Raw genomic sequence first — 15,090 nt, 5'->3', positions numbered from 1 at the left:
ATTTCAGAGTAGTCCAAGATGAAAGCGATTGATTTTATCCATGTGTTGTTCTCTATGAGCGGAGAAAACAGCGCAAGTAAGTGTTCTACGTCTTCCAAGAGTGGAGTGCATTGTTAAATTTTAAAAGCCGCAGTCAATTGTTTTCTTATAGTGGTTAGAAGCTAAAAGTCATGATTGTGATGAATGATTGTTTAATTTTGTACAGCACTAGTCTTTGTAATTGTCTCTGGTTCAGTATCTTCCTGCCTGCAGTCTGATCTGTCATGACCGCTGCAGGTGATCTGCATGAATGACAAAGGACAAAAGTCTGTATTTTTACATACAGTAAAAATAGAAAAGAAAGAAGTAATACTAAAAAATAAAATAATAAAATAGTAAAATATTATGTAAAATAAGGAAATACTGTACATTATAATGCCATGCTGTACATGAAAGTCAAATATTGTACATGTAATTAAAATATTTCACCCAAAGTTGAAATGTTACACATTTTGCACATCAAATTGCGCAAACTGCTGCATTGTGGGTAATGTAGGCATTGGGTTTTGACAAAGAAGAAAGATGAGTAGGATAAAAAAGATGATATCTCTGGTTCTGCTTTATAGATTTTGATTCTTTATTTTAAAAATCTTTTAATCATGAGCAAAAAAATATTACAGAAATCTACATTTTTGCTATCAAATGTAGATTTAGGAGACAACAAGTGATGAACAAAACCACCACAAAATACAAGAAAGTTTAGACTTTTTCTAGCAGTAGCTGCTAGTAATCACATACAGTAGATAAAGTCACATATAATACATGAGGTCAGAGTTTTCTGAGGAAAACATGGTGGATTAATGTGTTTCTTTTTAATGTTATTGCTGAGAATTGATATTCTTTTATTTGCAGACATGAGTATATCTGCAAATAAGCTTTAATCCACATCACTGAAATAAAACAAGCAAATTAAAATACAGCTAGAATACAACAGTAAAAAGTAACGCTGGTAATTAAACCGAGGTCATAAGTAACATGGAGAATACGCAGAAACATGAAGAAATATTTTAGTTTTTTTTTTTAGTTTTTGGGGGATTTTTTTTGGGGGGGGTGTGGGTTAGGGTTGGGGTGAGGTAGAGAGAAGGCGGGGTGAGGTTGAAGAGGTGAGGAAGGTGTTTTTGGATCATGCAGGGAGGATGGAGAGGTGAAGATGAGATGGAGGAAGGATGGGGGAGGTGGAGGCAGAAAGGATGAGAGTTGAAGGAGGGAGAAAAGGGGCGAGTGGAGGGTGAGGAAGGGGTGAATCAAAGGAAGCTCATGAGCCTCGTCCACCTCAGGACTTCCTGAACGTCCAGCTCCAGCAGCCCACCTTCTTCTTCTTCTTCTGTTGCTCGTTTTCTTGCTGCTTCACCTCCAAGTCTTGAATCTCTTCCTGCAGCTTCATCTTGTCTTCTTGCAGCTCTTTATTTCTGTCTTCTGTTTCTGTTTTCTGCTGCTTCAGTTCTTGGTTCTCGCTCTGCAGATTCTCATACTTCACCTCCATTTCTGTCTTTTCTTGCTCCAATTCTTTTTTCTTGTGCTGGAGTCTTTTATTCTCTTCTTCTATTTTTTTCTTTTCTTCCTCCAGTTTCTCAGTCTTTCCCTGAATTTTTAGATTTTTTTGCTCCAGGATCTCGCTCATCTCTAGTTTTGTCTTCATGTTTTTTTTCACTTTTCTCCTCTTTCATCTTCAGATAAGCCTCCTTCATTTTCTCTTTCACCTCGTCCAGTTCTTTCTGTTTCTCGTCCAGAATCTTCCTCTGTTCCTCCACTTCTGAATTCTCTTTGTTAGAAGCTCGAGAAGTGATTCTTCTCTTTTTGCAGATCTTTTCTCTGCTGCTCGAGTTCTCTCTTACTTGTCTGGACTTCTTTTTTCTGCTTGTCCAGACACATCTTTCTTTCTTGAAGCCCTTTGTCCTTCTGCTCAGTTGCTATCCGGTTTATCAGGAGTTCTTTTTACTGTTTTTCAAGAAAGATCTTTTCCTCGTGCAGATCTTTGCTCTTCTGTTTGAGCTCTTTCTGGTTTGTCTGGAGTTCTTCTTCTTGTTTCTCCAGAAGGATCTTCTTTTCTTGCAGATCTTTGTCCTTCTGCTCCAGCTCTGTCTGGTGTGTCTGGAGTTCTTTCTGTTGTTCCTCCAGAAAGATCTTTTCCTTGTCCAGATCTTTTGTCCTCTGCTCAAGCTCTTTCTTGGCTTTCTGAACCTCTTTTCTTCCCTCATCAACTCTTTGCTGTCCTCCAGAGATTTGCCTTCATCTCTCTGCAGGTTCTGGGCAGCTCTGAGAGCAGCAGAGAGACTCTGGTTCTCCTTTTTGAGTTTCAAGATCCCTCTGTCTTTGAGTTCCAGCTGCTCTTACATTTCATTGACATCGTCCATGTAGTCTCCCCAACTCATGGACAACATTTTCATGTTCTCAAAGGAAACCTCAAAGTCCTGTTGTTCATCAGACTCGATGGTGTTCTCAGCCGGTTCTTCGGCCTCCTTGCGCTCTCTGAGCTGCATTTCCAGGACTGAGATTCTCTCCTCATTCTGCTGGTGTTCATCCTGTAGCTCCTTCTCTTTCTCCAGCAGAATCTCCTGCAGGTGCTCGATCCTGGCCTTAGAGCTCAGCATCTTTGAAGGAGTACTGCTGGTTCTCAGCGATGAGCTCCTTGATTCGAATGCTCATGTTGTGGTAGTGCTCTCTTAGGTAGTCGGTTTCTTCCTGAGAGGTGCCACTAGAGCTTTGGGGCCCGGCAGGGTTGTCATGACCCTCTTTTCGACCGGGGTGGAGCCCGTTCGGAGTTGGAGCCGGCGCCCGACTTGGCGCCGGTTTTTTGTGTTTCGACCACCGGAGCTGCGGCTCCGGGCTCCATAAACTGGGGCCGTTTCGGGCACCAACTCGTAGCTGGGCCAGAGGTGGCCAGAGTTGAGAGCCGAGCACGTCACGGGCAGAGGGCGGGGTGACATCTAAAAACATCTAAAAAGATAAACATAGATATGATCATCAACTTATTGCACGTGTTTAACCGCTAAGTAATCAATGCAAGCATAGTCGAAGCTAAGTAGCTAAGCTAACGCTAGCACGTTTACTGTTAAGTATCCAAACATCTTTGATAATTACCTTTCTTCTCAAACGTGATTGCCGGGCATTGGAACGGCGACGCCGATGGGTAACCCCTAACAGAAGGTTTTGCTGTTCAGCGATGGCGAGACACACTAGCAAAGCCATGTACACCACTCCAATGAAGTCCTCCATTGTTGTTGTGTGGGTTTCCGTACGGCGTGAACGCTGTTGAACGGCTACGTACGTAGTGACGCACACACATTTTGTGATGGCGCAATGACGCAGCTCCAACTTTGCTCCTTCTGAATGGAAACACAAACCCGTTCTGGGGCTGCACGAGATTTGAACCAAAAAAAGCACTGGCTCTCAACTTTGAACCAACCTAGCACCTGGTGCTCTTTGGTCGAAAGCCCCTAATGGTGATGGGTCGGCCCACGGTAAGTAGTGCCTCCTCTGATTTGTAACATTTTAAAAGGAGACAAATGTAAAACTTAAGAGAAATGTGAACTAGAAATGAGATGAAATAGGACAATGACTATAAGCATGTTTGTGAATGCAGGTTAGGTCTTTTTTGTCGTGCGAGAAGATCCGTGAAGAACTTCCATTGATTCCAGTAGATGGCGAGTCTCCCAGTGTGATCTCCAGAATCTGCACAGCCACTTAAACAACGGATGATCTGCCCAGTGGTAGGATTTTGCCAGTCTCCAAGACTCGTTACAACTTGAACCGACATACTTAGAGTGCACTTGTGACAACTTCTTAACAATTCAAACGTGAATGACATTATCCTACTAAGTCTGACATAACTGAACAGATCATTTATACATATCTGATCAGCCTCGACTTACTTGACACTGACTTTGTACTTAACTCAAAACAGAAGAGCAACCAAAGGAACGGGACAGCTGAAACAAATGCCTGTGAAAGGACAAATTCAGAAAAAGGACAGTATTCTTTTCTTTTCTTATGGGCCCAGTTGTTGTGTTTTTGTATGTGAATGTTTAATGTTTTATGCAACTAAAGTTGCAGTTAATGCAAACTCCAGTATGTTTTTGGTCATTTGCACTTATTTATACTTAGCTCTTCCTGAACCTAGAGCGAGGTGTGCTTACCCAGGAATGGGTTATACAATCTTTGTAATTAAATTCTGCTATCAGTGGTGTCAAACGGAACACTGAGATCTAGCAGCTATACGGGGTCCACTGTCTGAGGCTATAAGGACATTATTGGTGACTTTTACCAGTGTTGAAACTCTTCAAACAAACCATTTCTGTACAGATGGTCACATCAGTGGCTTGCAACTACTTTTCTGAGGACTTTAGAAATAAAAGGCAGGTTAGATTTAAGTCCATTGTTGTCTTAGGCACCTGGATCAAGAGTAGGCTTTTTAGGTAGAGGTTTTGTTAAAGCAAACTTAAAAGCCTCCAGTACATTAATACAGATAGATTAATCAGATCTAATATGGATGTGTCAATTAGGGAAAAACATCCTTAAGCAGTGTATTTGGGATGCAGCCTAAATGACATGTTGATGATTAGGATGAAGTAATTGCTGAAATGAGTTAGGAGAGAAAGGGAGAGAATAATAATATAAATCAGGTCTTACAGACATTCTAAAGCTGTACTTAATGATACATCGAAGGCAGTTGTGTGAAGGATGTGCTGTTTTTTTACTCTAATAGTTTCAATATGTAAAGAAGCTCATGAAGTCATTATTACTGAAAGCAAAAAGAATGCAAGGCTCCACGGAGCTGTAACTCTTGGTCTTCCTGACTACTCTGCTGAAAAAAAACCTGCAGATGTTCTTGTTTTCCTCTTAAAGATGAAGAATTTGCTGTCCTGGCATTGCAGAGAGCTCTTTCAGTTTTAAATTTATTAGAATATGTTTCTTGGTTATGTGAAGTTATTCTCAAGTAGTGGAATGCCACCTTTTTTCCAGCTTTTATCAATGAGTGCTTTAAAGTGTAGATTTGTGTACTGTACAGAAGTGCCTCTTCACATTCATTGCCTTCTTTTTCTGTTCAATTTTTCAATTCAATTTTATTTATATAGCGCCAATTACAGTCAAATTGTCTCGAGACGCTTTACAGAACCCATATGCCTGACCCCCAGAGCAAGCCAAAAGGCGACAGTGGCAAGGAAAACACCCTTTTAACAGGGAAAAAAACCTCGAGCAGAACCCGGCTCTAATGTGGGGGGACCCATCTGCCTGCTGGCCGGGCGGGTTGAGAGGGACAGAAGAGGTAGAGATAGAGGGGTAGAGGTAGAGATAGAGGGATACAGATAGAGGGGTAGAGATAGAGAGGTGGGGGGGTGGGACACAAGGACCATAAAACACAGCCACACATCTGAAGCATCCAGCATCCAGCTCTGGGACCAGGGACACTCGGAGAAAGGACACAGAAAGAAACAGAGTGAATGTAATGCAATAATGGTATATATAGTAAATACATAGGTAGTTAGAGAAGGGCTCAGTGCATCCAGAGAGGTTCCCCAGCAGCCTAGGCCTATAGCAGCATAACTAGGGGCAAACTAAAGGGACGTCAAGAGGGGAAGTCAGTTGTGCAAATGAAAACACCAGCTCACCCCGTCAGGGTCACCCAGTCAGCCCTAACTATAAGCTTTGTCGAAAAGGAAGGTTTTAAGCCTGGTCTTAAAAGTAGAGAGGGTGTCCGCCTCCCGAACCCAAACTGGGAGCTGGTTCCACAGGAGAGGTGCCTGATAACTGAAGGCTCTGCCTCCCATTCTACTTTTAGGGATTCTAGGAACAACAAGTAAGCCTGCAGTCTGAGAGCGAAGAGTTCTGCTAGGGTAATATGGTACTATCAGGTCTTTAAGATATGATGGAGATTGGTTGTTAAGAGCTTTATATGTCAGAAGAAGGATTTTGAATTCTATTCTAGATTTAACAGGGCTGTTGCGCACCAATGTCAAGTATTGTACGTAGTGAGACTGGAGGACTATCAGTAAGACTATGCGAGAGTATAGTCAGGTTCAGAGGTAAATTAAGGCTCAATGCCTTAAATGATAATGGAATAATTTCCTTAAAGCAGGTAGACATTACTGTGGTGGAATTTCTTGCCTAATGCAGTGTAGTTCGTTATTTTCAATTCATGCTTAATTTTTTAAAAAATGGTGAGACAAAAGAGGGTTTTGAGGAAACAATATTAAATGTTCAGGTCCTACGCCATATGTCAGAACATGATCGAAAGTATGATTTAAAGAGAAAGTAAGTTTATTTACATGCTAAGAAAAACCAGCTGAGTCCCATAATTAACTAGAAAAGCACTCAGAGAGCGCACTACTCCGCCAAAGCTACTCAGTCGTATAATTTCCGACGGATAAGTCCCGATAAGTCCGAAGCGGTTGATTTGTAGTAGGATTGCAATCATGTGATCGTCAGCAGGCAGCTGACGTAGTGTTCACTTGTTGTCATAGTTACAGTGACACCATGCCACTATCTCGCAATGATATGGAAATCTGTAACAAATCCGTGAATCCAGACTATAAGCTGCATCACTGCCAAAATCTAATCAGGTGCCCCTTGTGTCATTTCTGACCTTCCCAGAAAAATTTCATCCAAATCTGTAAGTCCGTTTGTGAGTCATGTTGCTAACAGTGAGACAGACACACAAACCACTGAGGCCCCACCTCTGCGGCAAAGTAATTAAAAGCAGTGTTGAGTCTGTCATCCAGTACAATTGTGTTACCTCTACCAATCACTACTTCAGAAAGAAAAGTTTGAGAATTCAGATGAACACTCTGAGTAAGGGTCAGAAGCCTGTACGGTGAAGCAGGATTCGAGGTTAGCCAGATAACTCCAGGTTTAACTCTGGGATTTCAGGGCTAAGATGGTGATTCATTTCTCACCAAGCTACACTGTCACGTCAAGTTGTTCTGCACATCCAACCTACTCCGGAGCAGGTCATGTTTGAGATAATAGATCAACACATATAAAAACATCACCTACTAACCAACTGACTCCCTTGGAAAATAGCATCACTATTCCTAGAAAATCCCTTTGAGCTTTATGTGTGGTCTTTAAGTTGTTTAGCTCTTTCATTTGGCAAATGGGACAATAGTGAATCTAAGTTTTTCAGTGTTTCTGAATTTTTCAGGCGACCACAAAGCACAGCCTCATCTGGCATTGCCACTTCCCCCCCCCCATGAAGAGTGGGCTGATGTTCCTCACAAACAGTCATAACTAAAGACTCACGAACAAAGTAGGGTTTTAGGAGGTTAATATGGCACAACTGATGCCTTTTTTTCCTATCAGGAGTTGCAATGAGATAGTTCAGATCAGAAAGTTGTTTCACTACTGTATAAGGACCATGAAACTTTGCTTGAAATGGTGACCCCGCAATAGGTAACAATGCCAAAACTTGATCCCCCTCACTAAATTGTCGCTTCTCAGAATGTCTGTCATACAAAGTTTTCATTTTACTTTGAACTTTTGCCAATTTTTGTTTAGCCAATTGACCCGCCGTTTAAAGACGATGTCTGAAACCATTAACATAGTCTAATAGATTAGCTGGAGGTTCATCTTTAGCCCAGTTATCATGAAGAACTGCCAATGGACCCCGCACTTTATGGCCAAAAACTAGGTCATTTGGACTAAAGCCAGTACTCTCTTGACAAACTTCTCGAGCTGCTAGGAGCAACCAAGGCAACCCTTCTTCCCAATCCCTGTTCAACTCTGTGCAATAAGAACGCAACAATGATTTTAGAGGTTGGTGAAACCTTTCTAGTGCTCCTTGGCTCTGTGCATGATATGCTGAAGCCTGATTGTGTTTAACACCAAGTTGTTCCAAAACTTGGGCAAAGAGATGAGATGAAAAATTTGAGCCCTGATCACTTTGGATGATTTTTGGTATTCCAAAGATAGCAATGAAATTTGTTAAAGCCTTAACAACAGACTTGGCAGTTATGTTACGTAAAGCATATGCGGCTGGATAGCGAGTTACCAAGCACATGACAGTTAACAGATACTGAGAACCAGATTTTGACTTTGGTAAGGGACCGACGCAATCAATTATTAAATGTTCAAATGGATTTTCAATAGCAGGTATTGGACGAAGCGGCGCTGGTTTAATGGACTGATTTGGTTTACCAGTGAGTTGACATGTATGACAGGTTTTAATAAAGGATGCAACGTCACGTTTCAAACGAGGCCAAAAGAAATAACGGAGAATATGATGGTATGTTTTGTTAACTCCTAAATGCCCAGTTTGATTGTGGGAACAAGACAAAACTTCTTCTCTGAACTTTGTTGGAACTACAGTTTGAAAGATTGGAGTTCCCAGGAGATCAGTCCTTTGGGGAATCCATTTTCTAACCAGTACCTCATCCTGCAGAAAATACCCAGATGCTGAACTTTTTGCCTCTTGAGTGGGCTGCACTTGGTCAAACAGATCGCTCAAGGATGCATCTGCCCTTTGCTCAGTGACCAACTCCTGCTGAGAGACAGAGAGAGACTCGGGTAATTGAAAGTCAAGTTTGAAATCACAATCTTCAGTGTCCGACTTAGCCTTTGCCATGGCCCTGGTAACAGCGCAAGCGGTGAACACCTCTGGAAAGGTCCGCTCACAGTCGTCTGGTTCCTTCCGAGTTGAAACTTTTACAGGACCCCCAGAAGGCCAAACACGGTCACCGGCTAAGTCATTACCTAAGATCACATCTACACCGTTTAATGGTAGAGCTGGTCTAACTGCAATATGAACATTTCCCTCAACAAATCCTGAAGTCAAGAAAACTTTATGCAACGGTGCACTCAACGGAACCAAACTAACTCCTCTAACTATCACACAGTCACCTGTATCACTGTCTTTGGAAAATGGCAAAACTGAAGCTCTAATGAATGAATCAGTCGCTCCTGTATCTCTCAAAATTTTCACTGGCACTTTACAATCAGTATCACTAAGGGACACAAAACCATCTGAAACAAATGCTTCGAATCCAGAATAGTCCCTAGCCCTAGCACCTGAGATTGGAGACAGCTTCCTACTGGCTAGTGCTGTAAATGCAGCAGGTTTAACTTTACCACTAGGATGAACTCCTCTGTTTCTCAAACCAGGACAATCAGACTTCCAGTGACCCCTTTCATGGCAATAATTACACAATGAATCAAAATTTGTAGACTTCGAAAACCGACTAGGCCTAGCAGACTCAAACCTACCAAACCTAGACTGATTAGCAGGTCTAACTGTAGAAAAATCTATGGGATAGCTTTTCCTACTTTTCCCTTTGTGTGCCAAAATGTACTCATCAGCAACAGTGGCTGCTTCAGAAACTGTAGAAATCCCTCGCTCTATGATGTGAGTGGCAACTTCTGGTGGAACACAATCAATAAACTGCTCAAGAACTATCACATCACAAAGTTCCTCATAGGATTTAACATCTAAAGCAGAGCACCACCTATTGAAATGTTTAGTCAGATCTCTAGCAAACTCGACATGGGACTGCCTCTCAGACTTCCTCCAAGACCTAAACCTCTGTCTGTAAGCCTCTGGAACTAACTCATAAGCCTTTAACACAGCTTCTTTGACAGTTTTGTACACCCTACTCTCACGTTCACCTAGGGCTGAATACGCTGCTTGAGCCTTCCCTGTAAAGACTGACTGCAACATTACTACTCGCTCTGAATCAGGCCAACCTCTGGAATTAGCAACCCTCTCAAACAGTGAAAAGAATGTATCTGGATCACTCTCATCAAACCTAGGAACAAGACGTAAATTAGACACTAAATCAAACTCCCTTCTTTGACTAGCATTGTCAGATGAATCCCTTTTTAACCTGTCCTGCTCTAGTTGAACTTTGTCCCTCTCTAGTGCAATTCTTAACTGCTCCATTGCCATTTTTTCTTTCTCCATTTCTAACCTAATTAATTCCCTTTTTTGTTCAAAAGTTAAAGAAAAACCCTCAAAATTAATTACAGTTCCGTCTTTCCCTGGCAAAACCCCTTTCGAAACTAAAACAGACCTTAAGCACAACTTAATTTCATCTTTGAGCTTTCCATCTCCAACATCAATGCCATAGTGTTGAACTAGCTCTAACAGTTGATCCTTGGTACAACTATTCAGCAGCTCATCTGATGGCGATTGAAGAAAACTCTCCACTGAAGCCATTGTGAAGAAAAAAAACTGGAAAAAGCTGAAAAAAACACTACGAACTGAGGCTCCCCCGCTACCTAACCAAAACTAAACTCAACCCTAGTCTTCACACAGTACTGCGGCGGGTACTGACGCACTCGAAACCAGCATTACCAGGACAAACCTAGAAACCTGGAGGTGCTCCCGAGAACACTCAGAACAGGAAACCTGTACGGTGAACACTAACCGCTTGACTGTGACGAACAGAAAAAAGGCTTAACCAAAAGAGCAAGCCCCCAAACCTACAAGAGAAAGCCCCAATTCAAAGAAGTGCTTCCAAGCTTTCCAAAAATACAAAAAACTTTAACAAACTAAAAAACAGGCTTCACTAACTGGACCAAAAAACTGAGGTTTTGCCACTAAATCTGCTCCAACCCATGGCCAACCATGCTGCCAAACTAAACAACAAACTACAACCCAAATTACAAAAACTGACCCAACTTAACAAAACATGTGCAGTCTCCCCAAAACCAAAGTTACACACAATACTAAACCAAAATTCAAACAAATTTAACAAATGTATTGGGTAGGAGAGTAAGAATTTACCAACTCACCCAAAAAACAGGTTTTGTCTCCGAGGACGAGCCCCCACTTGTTACTACTCTGGCTTGATGAGAAGTAACAAAGAGGGGAGACCACACGAAATCAAAGGTTTAACAAAATGTTTATTTAAATAATAGAACGTGAAAAGTGTGGATCAGTATGTGTGCAAGTGTTGTGGTGTATGTGGTGTGTGGATATGTAGATTAATCAAACTAAACTAGAATAAAGAAAGAACAAAAGGGCAGCATGATGGCCAGGGCGCAGGAGCCGAGAGAGCCAGGTGTACTGCATCAGTTTAAAAGGCCCAGGAGGAGAGGAGGAGCCAGGCAGCTCCAGGTAGCCCTGCCCACCCTCAGGAAGGGAGGAGGGAGAGGAGCAGCAGCAGGCACAGCCAAAGGCTGAGACTGTCACATCTCCTTCAAAGACAACTTTTTAGACTCTGTCAGAACTCTGGTTTCTCTGATGAGCATCAGATTGAGATTGTCTTTGTGCCTTTTTTTTTGTGTGTGTGTGTGTTGACAGCAAGAAATTTCAATACAATTTATTTTTCTACAGGTAATATAATCCTAAAAGAGAGACTTCTTAAATTTAAAAAAAAATATTACAGCACCGAAGCATTGTACTTGTTGACCTTGCAAGATTTACAGTAAACCAACTTACCAGTTTGAATTATGTTTTCATATTTGTTCTTTACTTGATCCCAAGACTGTTTTACACCACTAGAGGCTCCAGCTGAAAGAGTAAATTATCTTACATGCTGAAGGAAATCATCTAAGCAACACACTAATTCAATAGAATACACAGTTGTATATAGCGAGATGTACTTGTAAAGCAGTAAAATTGATCAGCCTATTTAAATTAGGCATTTACACAGTCTGCAGTGTTTTGCTAGTTTTCAATCCTTCTTTGCACGCAGCAGCTGTGTTGCTTTTAGTCAGTGTTGTACTTTTAAATTGCGTATATTGATTTAAGTGTATAGTGGGTTCTTTTTGTGAGACATATGTAATTGTACACCTCCCATGCTGCAGTTAGACCTCTGGAGTTAACAATACCCCGTTTGTGTGAACACACTTATTGCTAGGATTGGTTATTAGGCTTGAGGAAGTCATGTTGAACTTACTGGAACAGGTCTTAGGAGGACAGTACACAACGACAAATACGCTGTAAAGAAAAAGTATTTTTACAGTAAAATACCAGCAGCTGTGGTTGCCAGAACACTGCCGTAAAATTACGGGAAAGCATTTTCTTCATTTACAGTAAAGAAATGTGTTGATATTATGGATTTTACGGTAGTGCTTCATAAAAAAAATGTTTTTTTGGGAAAGTTTACATGAAAATATCATATGAAATAAAGTTGATGTGACCTGTTATAAATATTACAGCATTTTTCCATTATCAACACAACACTTAGTGTATTTAACATTTAATATATATACAAGGGTCCCTCGCCTTATCGTGGTTCACTTTTCGCGGTCTCACTGTGTCGTGGATTTTTAAATTGCATTTGGTATCGCAGATTATCCGCTACATCGCAGAATTTTGCTGTATAGCTATTTTTCTATATTTATTATTGTGGTGAGCTGCATTGATGAACGATTCTGGAGAACGAACATCTGCCTTTTATGCACTATGCAACTACCAGATGCTTTTATTTTGACACAGAGACACTGACAACACTAAAAATATGGCAGGAAGTCATCAAACACACTACACTTCACACTCATGGTCCTGACAACATAACACTTAACCAAACTAACTAGGCTAGGACAAAAATACAATAAAACACAAACACTAATAACACTGTAACACTAACATAAACCACAATAATGACATTTAAGCCCCCTACACCCCGAACTCCTATGGTGCATTGCAGCACAACAGTTCAGTCATAGCTAACAGCATTCTAATTATTTTTGCATTAAAACAAGCATTTTCTAGCCTAAAAAATAGAAAACAACATAAGATATATATAAAAAAATAAGAATTAAAACATATTAAAAGAATATTCAATTGAAACAAAATGTCTAGTGTACAGCGTTGGGCTCTGATTGGCTCAGCGACCATAGCATCATTCTCCTCTGTCTCCTGTGTGTAGTAACGACCCCAATAGATGTCAGCCCACTGTCCAGGTGCACCAGGTGATGTGTTGGCGCAAAGCATCATCCTGCTGTGAAAGACAGGACTATGCAGGGAACGGTTCACTGCTTGACCATTTGAAAACGTGAGGGTGATGCCATCAGATGAACACAGCACCGAAGCTCCCAACTTAATGAGTAGGTCTCATCCCATGAGACTGGTGGGAGATTGTTTGGAACGTGCATATCGATGTTTCACAGTCTGGCCAGCCACAGCTGTGGTCAAAGGCCTTGTTACTGGCACCTTAGTAGACACCCCAGAGAAACCGGTCACTTCAACAGTCAAGGAAGAGGAGTAAGAAGGATCAACATCACAGTTCAATGTGGAATACGTCGCCCGTGTAGCCACAAGAAAAGGCAGCTCTCAGTTGCACTCCACAAGCCGCCTGGTGTCCTCCTCTCCCTCTAGCAGGTGCCTGCTGCATCAATGGCTGTCCCTGTTGTGTGGGTGGATTGGTGGGGCAGTCCCTTCACCAATGTCCAGGCTGTCCACACCCATGGCCCACTCCCGGCACCCCGCCTCGTCCCCGGAATCCTCCCCTGCCTCTACCTCTTCCCGGAGCCCCTCTGTAATAACCCTGTCCGCCATATTGAGGTGGAGGTTGAGGTGAGGATAGTATTGGACGGGCAAAGGAGGTGTGTATGGAGGTACTGGTTGCCGTTCCTGCTGCATCATTTGTTTCACTAGTTTAATTTGTTTCTTTGCATCATTCACTTCATGTCTAGCTTTATCCAATTGTAATTTTAAAAGGCGCACCTGTTGACTCTCCACCTCAAATTTCTCTTTGTTGGTTTTGATTTGTGCTCTACACATGTGATGAGAGAAATGTCTCTCCCACACTTCACCAGTGCACCCAGGAATATCTGGATTTCCTTCCATGGCCTCATTAACAGCTGGAGGAACTCCCTTCAGTACAGCCTGTCTAAACAGTGAATTCTTCATTATTGCTCTATTGCTGACGAACCATCTTCTGTATGTTTGCATGAAATATTATAAAACATGTCAGACTAGATCTAGACCTAGATTTGTCCTGTTGCAGTAACCAAGAAGGGACAGGTAGGAATGTGAAGTTAAAGTTTAGTTAAAAACCACTGAAATAGGGCTGAATGATTATGGTCAAACAATAATCTGAAATATACTGATAAATATTAAGATAACAATTATGCTGTGATATCTTTGTAGATTTTCAGTCATCCAGGTCACTGTAAATTGTAGGAGCTTCAGCAGAAAGCAACTGAACCTGGAGAGACGAAATGTCTTCAAGAACCTAAAAGAGAAGACCAGTTGCTTTCTACTGAAGCTCCTAGGATTGTTCACAAATTTAGGGCGTCCTAGATGCAGAATATAAATGTTTTTATATAAATGTAATTATCTCCAAAATGCCTCACTTGCTGAGCATGCTTATGAACAGAGAGTACAATTTACTGAATTTTTTACTCCTACACTGGTGCTAGCTTGAGAATTCTCTGGTCTCTCTACTCAGTTACAGCACTGCAAACAACAAGTGTGTGACCAAATATTACATTGAATGACTACAAATTATTTTGAAGAGGGTGAAAAAGGCAGTTTACTGTCAGATTTACCTCATCTGAAGTGTTTTTGTTTCTACACAGGCTGTTTTCTATAAACACAGCATGCATTTTAAACCTCAATATCACAGTCGATGATGTCCATTTGAAAGTGGGAAGCCAAAACTGTGATTGTGATTATTATCCGATTAACTGTACAGCCCAATACCAAAGTATTTGCAGCAAAACAACAGTACAGTTGCAGAACAGTACTGTTTTATTAAGACATGTTAGAAGTGTGATTCTCTGATACAGTCAATAAATAATGGCTATTCAAGTAATGTTTGTAATAAGCATGTAAGTATTAAAAAAGTGCTTTCCACAGTCCACTTACTGCTTTGTAGCCAACAATACGGATAGAGAGAGCGCTGCCAATGGTCAGACCTTTGCCTGTTCCTGGGTGGCCAGGGCCTCTCCTCTCTCCATCTCCTTGACCTTCCTCATCGTCCTCCAGAGGGAAAGGCAAACTGGAGGATAGATACGATACGATAAGATATTTTCTTAATCCCGAGGGAAATTCAAATATTCAGCAACTTACATACAACAAAAAAAAAACAAAAACACAAAACAGGCAGACTAGTAACCACACTAACATTAAATGTTAGTATATACTCTTAAAAAAAAAAAAAAGCT

The 15,090-nt window shown here is 41.3% G+C and overlaps 1 protein-coding gene across 6 annotated transcripts in view; it reads right to left on the bottom strand.

Annotated features, from left to right (window-relative positions):
• Positions 1-15,090, bottom strand: part of p2rx4b (purinergic receptor P2X, ligand-gated ion channel, 4b) — a 36,092-nt gene that overhangs the window by 12,295 nt on the left and 8,707 nt on the right. For 5 of the 6 annotated variants that reach the window (XM_055011273.1, XM_055011276.1, XM_055011272.1 and 2 more), the window contains one exon: positions 304-14,924. In XM_055011273.1, the coding sequence (XP_054867248.1) occupies positions 7,550-10,186 (2,637 nt within the window). In that variant the 5' untranslated portion in view covers positions 10,187-14,924 and the 3' untranslated portion in view covers positions 304-7,549. Of the gene's footprint in view, positions 1-303; positions 14,925-15,090 lie in introns of those variants that run through there. The other variant, XM_023291998.3, reaches the window with a different exon arrangement.

Source organism: Amphiprion ocellaris, chromosome 6, assembly GCF_022539595.1.
Source record: "Amphiprion ocellaris isolate individual 3 ecotype Okinawa chromosome 6, ASM2253959v1, whole genome shotgun sequence".
Lineage (NCBI taxonomy): Eukaryota > Metazoa > Chordata > Actinopteri > Pomacentridae > Amphiprion > Amphiprion ocellaris.
This window is presented reverse-complemented; position numbering and strand designations above follow the sequence as displayed.